At 39.0% G+C, this 13,224-nt stretch overlaps 1 protein-coding gene across 6 annotated transcripts in view; it reads right to left on the bottom strand.

Annotated features, from left to right (window-relative positions):
* Positions 1 to 8,693, bottom strand: part of igfn1.1 (immunoglobulin like and fibronectin type III domain containing 1, tandem duplicate 1) — a 32,733-nt gene extending 24,040 nt beyond the window's left edge. For 4 of the 6 annotated variants that reach the window (XM_029774443.1, XM_029774448.1, XM_029774449.1 and 1 more), the window contains exons 1-2: positions 8,533 to 8,693; positions 826 to 903 (exon numbers count right to left, since the gene is read on the bottom strand). In XM_029774443.1, the coding sequence (XP_029630303.1) occupies positions 826 to 877 (52 nt within the window). In that variant the 5' untranslated portion in view covers positions 878 to 903; positions 8,533 to 8,693. Of the gene's footprint in view, positions 1 to 825; positions 904 to 7,094; positions 7,114 to 8,532 lie in introns of those variants that run through there. The other 2 variants (XM_029774447.1, XM_029774444.1) reach the window with 2 other exon arrangements.
* Positions 8,694 to 13,224: the final 4,531 nt, after the last annotated feature.

Here is a 13,224-nt window from a genome sequence, read left to right as displayed (position 1 = left end):
TTTCATTCTTCACTCTTCATAATCACGATAAACTTCTTCTTTTTCATTCTTCTGCTGAATCAGAAATATATTCATGCCCATTCCTTTTCCAATATCACCCAATGACTGGCTGGTGATATTGCCTTATGATGGTGTTGACAGGGAAGTGTTTGACATGATTGGTTCACTAGAAGGGTTGACAGGGTGATTTGACTGCTACTTCACCTTTTAAACTGATTGAAGCAATAGCAAGCAGTTTGTATTTCTTCATGTGCTCTTCTGGAGAATGGTCCTTTTCGGCAATATCTTAATTCCTAGTATAATTGACATTGTAGCAGGTGTTGTTAATATTTAATCAGGGTGGTCCGGTATGATTTTGGAAGCCAGGTGATTGTGCACAAATATTTGGATTGAAGGATTTCTTCAACTTCCTCTCGATAGCACAAGAGCAGAAGACATTATTAGCTGATGTTCTTGACGAAGCTTGTCATTTATGACTATCTAAATGTCTTCTGTACTGAAAATAATCTCATATCTTCTCTTCACTTAGTTGTGTATTGGACGGTCTAATTGAAACACTTTACATACCTCGATTTACTGGCAAACTATCAGTAGAAGACGCTGGAGCTCCGTGTTGTACACGCATTGCACACGCATTGCAACAATTGTTCTGTCAATACAGCACAACCTAACATTTTTATGCCTGCAACTGTATCTTGGCAATCAATAACGGGCTATGATTCCTGCCTTTTTTGTTATTTACCCTTTGCCTGTGTGTGACTGCATTGGGTGGTTGTCTGTCTTGATTCAACTGTTCAGAGGAAAAATCCATCACATTGCACTTACCCTTCTGCCCTTCGGCAGATTTATCTGTCACTTTCGACTTCATCACCTTCATCTTGGTATATTTTGGATCAGAAGGCTCTGTAACAGACATTCACACAGAGAAAAGGAATGTGAGTTAAAACTGTCAAGTTGAATGGAACATCACTACCACTGACTACAGTCATTGAGATGCCTACTAGGTACGAGACAAAATAAAAAGACACAAGAAAAAACAGGGGTTTCAGAAGAGATCATTTACATGAGTGACATTCTCTCCTCTTCAGCTAATAACCAGCAGGTGGCACTTGAAACGTGGGTTTGGTGATGTTTGCACTATTTCTAATCTCATTAAAAGGTTGCTTATCAAAGAAACCCTAAAATGACATCATCAGGGTAGTGTATCATCCTCCGAGATGATACAGTACCAAGCGGCTGCCAGCAATGGAAGAGAAATCTTGATTAAGTGGTGCTGTTATTCTACCCAGTCAGTAAGAGGCAGCATGCAACACACGTCTATCTATTGGCCTTGTGTCGAACCACTGGATCGATGTCTATTCTAGGAATGTGATGCTGACATGTTTTGATTGAGCCCTGCAGTTGTTGAAATCTCTACTAAACCAAACGGTGGGAGGATATGCAGAGGGGGTGGGTAGCAATAGAGGCACCGAGGGCGCTATAGATTATCGAGGTATTTGTAGATGGTTAATAGGGAACATAGCTAACAAAGATCTCTGCTCTTTGCAGATTATAGATCACTTGTCAATATGATTCTACAGGATTAAGAGTTGATACTACGTTTTGAGAATTCCTTCTAACAATTTTATGTTGACCATTTTATACTGAATTGTGTTCACGCAATACCTGAATCACCCAATTTTTCTTAAAGCTATACTATCCTTGCCTGCCTGGTTTTATAGCATATGCTCTTTGGCTTGTCAAATGTCAAAGAGAAATTAGAATTTTGATTTATAATGTACATCAGGTGTCCTCTGACACAGATTGTAAAGACAGAAATGCTAGGGAATTCAAGATACAGACTGACAGCACTTTTGGAGACATAGCAGTATCATTGGTCTACGAATGTAATAGGTCACATAACTCTCTATATCGTTCCTTTTTTTGTTGTAGTAGTAAAATTGGACCTAATGGCTGTTCTGCTCATCAAGCCTTATAATTCTCATTGGTTAGGGGTTGAAGAGGGGAGAGTTATGAAGGGTAAGTTAACTCATATTTTTACATCTCGTCATAGATTCTTAGAAAATACAGTGAAGGAAGAAAACGGTAAGGTGAGTTCTACCGGTACAAAAAATACAGTGAAGAAAGAAAATGGTAAGGTGAGTTCTACCGCTTCAGAAAATACAGTGAAGGAAGAAAACGGTAAGGTGAGTTCTACTGCTTCAGAAAATACAGTGAAAGAAAGAAACGGTAAGGTGAGTTCTATCGCTTCAGAAAATACAGTGAAGGAAGAAAACGGTAAGGTGAGTTCTACCGCTTCAGAAAATACAGTGGAAGAAAGAAACGGTAAGGTCAGTTCTACCGCTTCAGAAAATACAGTGAAGGAAGAAAACGGTAAGGTGAGTGCTACCACTTCAGGTCTTATATAATTATTAACATTTTGGTTTCGTATTTCAGTATCATTGAAGTGATACTTAAGGATGAGTTAACGTATGACAAGATAAGTTATTTATTGAAAGAACTTAGGTATATAGCATTGCAGCTGAATTACCTTGAAATAACGTAATGACTATATTTTGTTTCTTAACTAGGACTGGTTGCATGCATTTTTTAACCTTATATTCAGATATTATATATGTTCTATATGATTTAGCATGTGGTGCAGATGACTCAGTTTTACATTTGAAACCCTGAACATTATGTGTTCGCATGATTTGCATGGTGCCATAATCCCGCCCATCTGTTGGATGTTTAAAATGCATCAGCAACATATTTGGGACATAGCAGCATACGTGTGTTCACGTATGCGGTACACTATAAGGACCAGATGTGTATAATTCATTTTGGGGACATTTGTTTAATGTAAAAAAAACTGAGATTTTAGTGTACAAATCAAATCAAATTGCATTAGTCAAATGCGCCGAATACAATAGGTGTAGACCTTACAGTGAAATGCTTACTTACACCCATAACCAACAATGCAGTTTAAAAAATATCTATAAGAAATAAAATGAACAAGTAATTAAAGAGCAGCAGTAAAATAACAAAAGCGAGGCCATATACAGGGGGGTACCGGTACAGAGTCAATGTGTGGGGGCACCTGTTCGTTGAGGTAATATGTACATGAAGGTAGAGTTATTAAAGTGACTATGCATAGATGATAACAACAGAGAGTAGCAGCGGTGTACAAGAGGGGGGGCGGGGCAATGCAAGTAGTCTGGGTAGCCATTTGATTAGGTGTTCAGGAGTCTAATGGCTTGGGGGTAGAAGCTTTTTAGAAGCCTCTTGGACCTACACTTGGCGCTCCAGTACCGCTTGCCGTGTTGTAGCAGAGAGAACAGTCTATGACTAAGGTGGCTAGAGTCTTTGACAATTTTATGGGCCTTCCTCTGACACCACCTTGTTTCGAGGTCCTGGATGGCAGGAAGCTTGGCCCCAGTGATGTACTGGGCCATTCGCACTACCCTCTGTAGTGCCTTGTGGTCGGAGGCAGAGCAGCTGCCATACCAGGCAGTGATGCAACCAGTCAGGATGCTCTCGATTGTGCAGCTGTAGAACCTTTTGAGGATCTGAGGACCCATGCCAAATCTTTTCAGTATCCTAAGGGGGAATAGGTTTTGTCGTGCCCTCTTCACAACTGTCTTGGTGTGCTTGGACCATGTTAGTTTGTTGGTGATATGGAGGCCAGCATCCCAAGAAGGCCAGCATCCCGGAGTCGCCTCTTCACTGTTGACATTGAGACTGGTGTTTTGCGGGTATTATTTCATTAATCTGCCAGTTGAGGACTTGTGAGGCGCCTGTTTCTCAAACTAGACACTCTAATGTACTTGTCCTCTTGCTTAGTTGTGCACCGGGGCCCCCCACTCCTCTTTCCATTCTGGTTAGAGACAGTTTGCGCTGTTCTGTGACGGGAGTGTACACAGCGTTGTACCACATCTTCAGTTTCTTGGCAATTCCTCGCATGGAATGGCCTTAATTTCTCAGAACAAGAATAGACTGACGAGTTTCAGAAGAAAGGTATTTGTTTCTGGACATGTTGAGCCTGTAATCGAACCCACAAAGTCCAGTTTCATTGCTTCTTTAATCAGAACAACAATTTTCAGCTGTGCTAACATAATTGCAAAAGGGTTTTCTAATGATCAATTAAAATTATAAACTTCGATTAGCTAACACAACGTGCCATTGGAACACAGAAGTGATGGTTCCTGATAATGGGCCTATGTAGATATTCCATTTAAAAAATGAGCCGTTTTCAGCTACATTCGTAATTTACAACATTAACAATGTCTACACAGTAATTCTGAACAATTGTATGTTATTTTAATGGTCAAAAAATGTGATTTTCTTTCAAAAACAAGGATTTCCAAATGACCTCAAACTTTTGAACGGTAGTGTACTTTTGATTGTGTTGGCATTCATTGAATCATGAACAATGTGTACCATTTGGTACAATACACTGTAGTAACCAATTAAGTTCCATTTTGTATCCATTGTTACAAGCTACTAGTTAGTTAACGCCTAATAGTAAATAACCAGGTAGGTTCTAGTTGTAAAAAATAAGCTAGAGCAGATTTCTTTTTTATCTAGTGTTCTATCTGTATAATAAAAGCTCAGAATATTTCCTTAAGTCATCAAGCAGCCTCAGCAGGGATGGAACTTAAGGATTTTCGCCACTGAACAGCTGGGCTAGTAGACCACCATTTTAACTAGACAGGATCCAAAATCTGTGTCATGCAATATTTGAAAGACAAAGTTTCTCTTGCCGGTGGGCTACTTGGAAACAATTTCTATTAGGCTGGTCTGAAAAGTATTACCTCGGGCTCGAGGGCTAGATTAATCTCCATCCCTGAACCTCAGGCTATCTTAATAAACACACAAGCTGTGCCATCACTCAAATTGAGAGCTTTATTTTTAGTTCATTACACACTCCCAGGAAGACTGTCCGAAGCAGAGCTGTACTCCAGCAGTGGTCTTGACTCTTGCCGGGGGCTTAAAAATTAACTCCAATGCCTTTGATATGACACCAAAGTATATGCATCCTTCTGCAGAGCTTATTTTACCTTCATTTAACTAGGCAAGTCAGTTAAGAACAATTTCTTATTTTCAATGACAGCCTAGGGACAGTGGGTTAACTGCCTTGTTCAGGTGCAGAACAACAGATTTTTTACCTTGTCAGCTCAGGGATTCAATCGTGCAACCTTTTGGTTATTAGTCCAACGCTCTAACCACTGGGCTACCTACTAGTCCAACGCTGTCAATAGATCCAGGCTATGCCATGCTGTGTGCTATCACACAGATCATCACTTGTTTCTCTGATATGTGGCTGTATAAAAGGTAACATTTATGTCGCAGTGAGAAATAGGAGGCATGCTTTATAACCAGTATGTGGGGCAAGATTCCACGACTGGCAGCATAAGTAATGCACCACACTGGAGGCAGCTGTCTTGAAATGTGCTGCTATTGTTGATGGAAAGAAGAGTCCTCTTTTTTTGATAATGTATGTCTATTTCTATGTATGTGTTTACGTGCAGTATTACTCCTGTTGTGGAGTATGTTTGTTACTAGTTTTGTACTTTGTTATATAATTGTCACACAAGTGCTTACTTAGACTACTTGATAACTAAATGATATAAAATAGTGTTGATATTGGATCAGTGATGCAATTTTGTCTTGTAGCTCCTTCCTCTTGCAAATATTTCAAATGGTGTTTCCACATGGTGGTTCCACATGGTGTTTCACATGAACTCATAAAGGTGTTGTATTACAGAGTGATAGACAAAACAGATGCAGCCCTGCCCTGTCTTCCAACGTGCAGTCATGAAACTGAATTAATTAACAACACTCTAAATAAGGTGTCCAGGTTTGATGGAGTGCACTCAACCTCGTGACCTTCGTGACACCATTTAACATGTCCTGTTAACTGGTAAATGTGATGTTTAACTTTATCCACTTGGTAGCAAACATTCACACACTGTCCTAACACCACAAAGTGTTGTAATAGTGTGCAGGTAAACTTGTGTCAATTTCACTTCTGAGGGAAGATTGACAAAGACCTGTACGTTCTTGCTATGTAACACTACAGCAGCAAGGCCATTAATTTAGGGGCAGGATAAAGCTACACTATGAATCAACCAGCTTGACAGTGTGCTGAACCTACAGTGAGCCGTGAGAATGATCTCATCAAGGGCTGAACAGCAAACGAACACATGTGGCTCATTCCACAAAATGGGTGCCTTTCTGACATGTAAACATTTAAGAAATTAACTTAAACATATAATTTGTCATTTTAGGTGAAAATTGAAAAAAGGGGCCAATCCTTAAGAGGTTTTAAATACTTAAAGATTGGTGTGTCCCCACAGGCCGGTTAAGCTAACTTAGGCTAATGTGATTAGCATGAGGTTGTAAGTAACATGAACATTTCCCAGGACATAGACATATCTGATATGGGCAGAAAGCTTAATCCAAAAATGTCTCCAAGTTTCACCATCATTGTAAAGGCCTAGTTATTTTGCTGCTTTAAAAAAGCAATGGGACGCAAAATGCACCCATTTCGTGGAATGGCCCGCGTACTTATTGCTAAAATGGTGCTAGACAAGTCTGAGTAACTCTGTCTTCCACCATTGACTGCACTGTTGACCTCACACTTGAAATGGCATCTGAGAGGTTCTCAAGTGTCCCTCACGGCGATTTTTCACACGTACACTAACCACAGCTGCATAACTCACAAAAAACAGTTCCTTGATGACAAGGGGTTTTGGTGACAGACGGGTGCTGTATTTGAAGGGTAGTATTTGAATTGCCAAATGGTTTTCTCAATTATTTTCAATTAAGGGAGCTGCCAAGTTCATGCAAAAATTCCACAATAGAGACTCAAGGTATGTTTGGCACATGCTTCCCCATTATAACACACAGGGCATTTTGTTAATGTTATGTTCCTTTTGTTCTACTGCATTGTTTACAAATACAATCATGTATCTTCTATTTTGTTTCTGCTTCTGTAAAATGACACAACAATAGTTAATTTAGATACAAGTACCTTCTTAATTGTTAGTCCGACATAGAAAAATGTTGCGCTCTCACACACAAACAGTACACACTGAGTGACATAGACTGACCAGGTGAATCCAGGTGAAAGCTATAATGCCTTTTTGATGTCACTTGTTAAATCCACTTCAATTAGTGTAGATGAAGGGGAGGAAACAGGTTAAAATAAAAGTTAATCCCTGAGACAATTGAGATATGGATTGCGTATCTGTGCCATTCAGAGGGTGAATGGGCAAGCCAAAATATTTAAGTGCCTTTGAACGGAGTATGTGTTAAACAAATCAAAATTTGAGATTCTTTGAGATTTGAGATTCTTCAAAATAGCCACCCTTTGCCTTGATGACAGCTTTGCACACTCTTCGCATTCTATCGACCAGCTTCATTAGGTAGTCACCTCCCACCACCCCTTTTGCACTCAGAACAGCGTCAATTCGTCGGGGCATAGACTCTACAAGGTCTCGAAAGCGTTCCGCAGGGATGCTGGCCCAATTTGTGTCGAGCTGACTGGATGTCCTTTGGGTGGTGGACCCTTCCTGATACACACAGGAAACTGTTGAGTGTGAAAAACCCAGAAGTGTTGCAGTTCTTGACACAAACCAGTGCACGTACTATAATACCCCGTTCAAAGGCACTTCATAATTTTATCTTGCCCATTCATCCTCTCTCTCTCTCTCTCTCTCTCTCTCTCTATATATATATATATATACATATATATGTATTGTCTAAATTGTACTGAATACAGAATAGCTTTTTGCAGTTTGACTATAAAACCAGCCCACTCTAGCTATGGCTTATCATATTTGTTTGGGCTGCATTTTTATTTGACACCTCCATCTATAGTTAGCCGTCACCCTCAAACCTCACGGCTATGACCTCACGGCCATGACCTCACATCTATGATCCAGCTCTACAAATTCCACAACAGTGAAATTCAAACTGTAGAACATACATGTCCAACTAAAATGATTTTATGCATCACCACCAAGTCAGCTGTGCCTCTTCATATGGAATCCCATTCTAATGTACAGTACACTATGTCAGACACATAAGCAAGTGAATGTTCGTAACTAACTTAATGAGGTATTCAGTAACTTGAGTAACTGAAATTAGAGGGCATTAAAAACTTAAAGACCAGAAAGCAAACAGTTGCGACATTTAATACCCTTTACCCTTAAGTATTTTATGTACCTTTTAAAGGTATTCAGCCCTGCTGAAGTTATTTTACACCCTAATCTTCCGATATCAACTGAAAATCCCTGTGGTCATACAAGCATCTGCTTACATACTCATATGCAGAATAGCATTATCACTATGTTTCCCAGAACAACTAAACGCTATTACTACTACTTTATGTACATTATGGAATGTTGACCTTTCCTCAAGTCACATAACAGAATAACAATACTGGCACAATTAAAAAAGGTACAAGCCCAGTTTGTATTCCCCTCCATGCTGGTCCATCTCGTCCGACCCCCCCATTCTGCCAGAGAGGAGGGAAGAACGACCTACCTGCTCACAGTCCTCAGTGCTCTCAGTTGTGCTCCTTTCAAGCAACACTGTGGCTACTCTGATATTTGAGCGCCTGTTCCAAGTTGTGCTCGGTAATAAATCCTAAAGAGCAACGTGTGTGTCTCTGCCTGAAGACTCAGCGACTGCCAAAACGAGTTGTCTTTTTTGTATTTGTGTTGAGGAGTTGCACCAAAGATGTTTGGTTGGGTGGGCAGTGAAGAGGGGGGCTCCACTAAGGGTGGGTCTAACTAACACTTCCTTTACAGTGGCACCCCTCATACAGTAATGTTTATTAACTGGTTTCCATAACCACACTTTCACTTAAAATCATGGTGTATATCCAGTGAATATAACACTGCAAGTTTGTCTAGACCTATGATGGTTATTTTCAATTATACATTTGAGTGTAATTCATTACTAGAAGTACGAAGGTCTGTGTTTTGACTAATAAATGTAGTATTGTGTGTGTGAATAAATTGTAGTAAGATGTAAATTGTTCATTTCAATAAATCAGTCAACAAAATGTAAATGAAAATACAGTGGTTAATGTTTTTTTGTATAATTTCAAAGATGAATTAATATATCAGAAAGACTGCTAATGTTTGACATTAAGAAATAACAACTCGATAGACTACCTAAGCTTTCTTAGCCTTCTTAGTTACATCTCGTCATCCTCAAACCAATTTGGGATTAAGAAACACTTTTATGTTGACTGTAAACCACACAGGTCAGGGCACCTGAGAAAGAAAAAGGGGAATAAATGCATCAATGTGTATATATTTTTAAATACCAATGTTTATCATTGAAAATGACCAGTGATTGCTATTTTGGCTCAGTGGTTAATATTTGTAAGCTCTTCTGTGGTGTTGGAAAGGTTCTTATGAAGCGTAAATCATAAGACTTGACTTTGTCCCATTAAATTTAGTGTGGAACTTAACTTGGCTGTTATTTTCCTGTCAAGTCTGAGGGGCATGGTAGTATTGATTACAGTCTCAATTACTGTAATTAATTTCACTGTGATTTCTATGGTTACAGTAACCATAATGGTCAATGTTTTTTTTTCTTAAATGTTGTGAGAGATTGTGTTCCCCCATTAAAAAATTATAAAGAAATTTAAAAAAAAACGTGCACTTGTCTTTTTTTTTACTGTACTAGCACTGCCTTTGCTGATAACTTCTTTATTGAGGAAAAATGTACTTACAGCCAGACTCAGTAAGTGTCAGTTTTGTATTTTTGTTAACATTTTATATTTTGTTTTGTCGGGCCAGCAAAACAAACCCAGGTAAGACGTCATAACATGCTCTAGAGTCTAGGCTACCTGAGAGTTGTCAAGCAGCTGCTGGGCCAGCCATCCTTTGTTCCAGATCAACAAGTAGGCCTCTTCTAGTTACAACAAACATGTAGGCTGCTGGAATATTTTTTTTTAAATGTACAAGTTAACTATGAACGTAAGACGTGAAATGTTTGCAAGTACTGTAAGTGCACAATTGTTTTTTTACTATAGTAGGCTACACCACCGGTTTGCACATTTAACAATGGTCGACAGCTGTTTGCTAGCCAGCTAAATTAGCTCACTAGCTTTCTGTGTAACTAATGTACTATAGTTTAATTTACCAGCAGACAACTAACTCAGACTTGTGTGTGTAAGGTTCTGTAATTAGTTTTTTAGTCAACCTTGTGTTCTGTTTCGTTGTTTCTTTAGCGTAGCCCTGTTTCTTTGTGTTCTTGAATGTAGCCCTGTCTTTCATTTTTGTTAATTGATTTCACCTGTGTTGGTTACTCACCTGGTCTCATCAGCTCCTTATTTAGTTCAGTTCATTCTGTTTGTGCCTTTGTGAGGTATTGTTCGTTTTGACTCTACAAAGCCTTTTCCTAGCTCGTTTGTGAGAACCAGTTAAAGCCTTCAGTCCTAGTTTTGATTCACCTGCCTGTTTGCCTACCTGTGTATGACCATTACCTGCCTGTGACCACGATTCCTGCCTTCTGTGAAGGCGAAACAAACACCTGCTGCGCTCTGTGTGTGAATCTACACCTTTATCTCCCTGAGTATTCATTACATTGTGATTTTCATTGGCACTGTCCACAGCAGCGTGATACTAGCACTCATGAGTGAAGAATGCCTGCCTTGCTGAATGAAAATCGCCGACAATTCAGTTTCCAGTTTTACCCAGAAAACCAAGCTAGCAACATCAGAACGTGCGTGACAAAATGGTCAATAGGCCTACGCATCATAATTACCTTGAGAAGTCTGACCTGCAATTTGTAAACCAAGCTGCTGTACTTTTAATAACTCATAAAAATGTATTTTGTATCACTTTGAAGTGACCCAAATGGCAAATTAAGCTTTAATTTATCCATTTTGAAGTATGTTAAACAAGTAAATAACATTTTATATTTTATTTGGGACTTACTGAGTCTGGCTTTAATACAACTGTTATATATAACTGTCTCACCTAGCTATCTTAAGATGAATGCAATGTAAATGTTTGGTAATGTACTGTAGCACTTTATGGCTGAAGCTTTTCTCCAGGGGCCATGTTATTCCGGTATCCAATAAATTATCTATTAGATGGACCTGAAAAGATGATGGATATTAATGTACATTTTATCACAGCCTTTGTAAAAACATTCCTTCCATTTTTTGTCACAGTGGTACAGTATATCATTCAGAGGGAGGATGTTAAATGCATCTGTTACAATTATTTAAAGCAATATGATCTTATGAGTACATTTTTATTTTGTTTATTTGAGCATGTGCCTATACTGAGTATGTAAAGAACATGTTTATTTAGGCGCATGTTGACATTTGGCATAGTACTTTAAAAGAGGCTCACAGTCATGCCAACTGTGAGTTGTTTAAGTTAATAGGGTAGCTATATATTTAGAACATGAATAAAAGTTAACTATTGCCCTTGATCCGTGACATAGGGAATTCACAGCAAAATGTTTGAAAGGTCGTGTCATTCTGTCGGTATCAAGCAGGACATAAAGCTTTTCTTGTCCCATTACAAATCAATAGCATGACCATAACCACCACCACACCACATACAAAGCAAAAAGTCTTTATTTATTTATTCATTTACATATATCTCAAATCTCACAAACCTTTCCTAACAATTTTACAATACACTGTATGTGTAATGAAAAGTTAAGTTATATTATCCTTTTTAAGCTAAGTTACTTGATAAATAGTTTTATGGTTTTACACATTTTGCGGTTTTACAAATTCAAAGTCTTGCCCCATAAGGCTTAGTAGTAGTGTCCAATGTTATGGACTTGGTTTATGAGTTCGTATTAATAACTGCCTACTTCCAGAGAACGCACCTGCATTGCCTGTAAATATTAAGTGACCTTATATATTTTATTACCATTGGCGAAACCTACCAACACACTTAGCAACAGAGGGCTTGGTCAGATCATGCAATTGGAGAGCAAAATTAGACCCTGAGGAGCAGACCTTGAAATGCCCAAGCTTGTTTCCTTCCCTGAGCTGATCATTTCAAGACAATCTTCATGTGCTCACCCTGCTTTTCCCTTGCAGTAAAACTATTGCACTTTGCCATTAGAGGCAAGTGGTGTCATAAACCTGCCATATTACCAGAATTCATTATGGGGGATATCACTTTTCCATCCTCTCGAAAACGTCATCTCGCATATTGCTAATTCTCTCGTTGTGATAATGGGACTAGACAGTATGTAATTTACATAATCTGTACATTATTATGTGAAACAAATGGTTTAGGTCAAATATAGCAACTCCCTGGACTTAATAATATGTTGTCAGGTTTATACTTAGGGCTCGATTCCATCCATATTGCCGAAGTTCGGTGTTATAGCTCTGAATGAATGCAGTCTCCGTATAACGCGGGAACATTGCATTTAAACGTCAATCGTGCTACAACGTTGATCTTCAGCTCTATGGATTCAATAACCAGCAAATAACTGTAATTATTAGTCGTGACATGTGGACAAGGATGACATGTAAGAATACTGTCTACACTTGATCACAGGATCTCCTTAGGCCATCTCTTCTCTGTTGATACCTTGTCCATGGTCACAGCCATGTTGGAGTGGTTTTAAATGTAATCCTTATACAGAGAAGGGGGGGGTATATAGGTGTACATTACATCCTATGATGGTGTACAGGTAGCCTAGTGGTTAGAGCGTTGGGCCAGCAACCGTCAAGGTTGCTGGATCGAATCCTCGAGCTGGCAAGGTAAAAATATGTCGTTCAGCCCCTGAACAAGGCAGTTAACCTACTGTTCCCTGGGCGCCGAAGATGTGGAAATCGATTATGGCAGCCCCTCGCACATTTCTGATTCAGAGGGGTTGGGTTGAATGCAGTAGACACATTTCAGCTGAATGCATTCAGTTTTACAACTGACTAGGTATCCCCCCTTCCCTTTACATGGTATACAGGTACAGTTGAATTCAGAAGTTTACATAAACTCAGTTCTTCACAATTCCTGACATTTAATCCAAGTAAAAATTCCCTGTTTTAGGTCAGTTAGGATCAGGATTTTACAAATGTGAAATGTCAGAATAATAGTAAAGATAATGATTTATTTCAGCTTTTATTTCTTTCATCACATTCCCAGTGGGTCAGAAGTTTACATACACTCAATTAGTATTTCGTAGCATTGCCTTTAAATTGTTTAACTTGGGTCAAATGTTTCGGGTAGCCTTCCACAA

The sequence above is a fragment of the Salmo trutta genome, chromosome 14, assembly GCF_901001165.1.
Source record: "Salmo trutta chromosome 14, fSalTru1.1, whole genome shotgun sequence".
Lineage (NCBI taxonomy): Eukaryota > Metazoa > Chordata > Actinopteri > Salmoniformes > Salmonidae > Salmo > Salmo trutta.
This window is presented reverse-complemented; position numbering and strand designations above follow the sequence as displayed.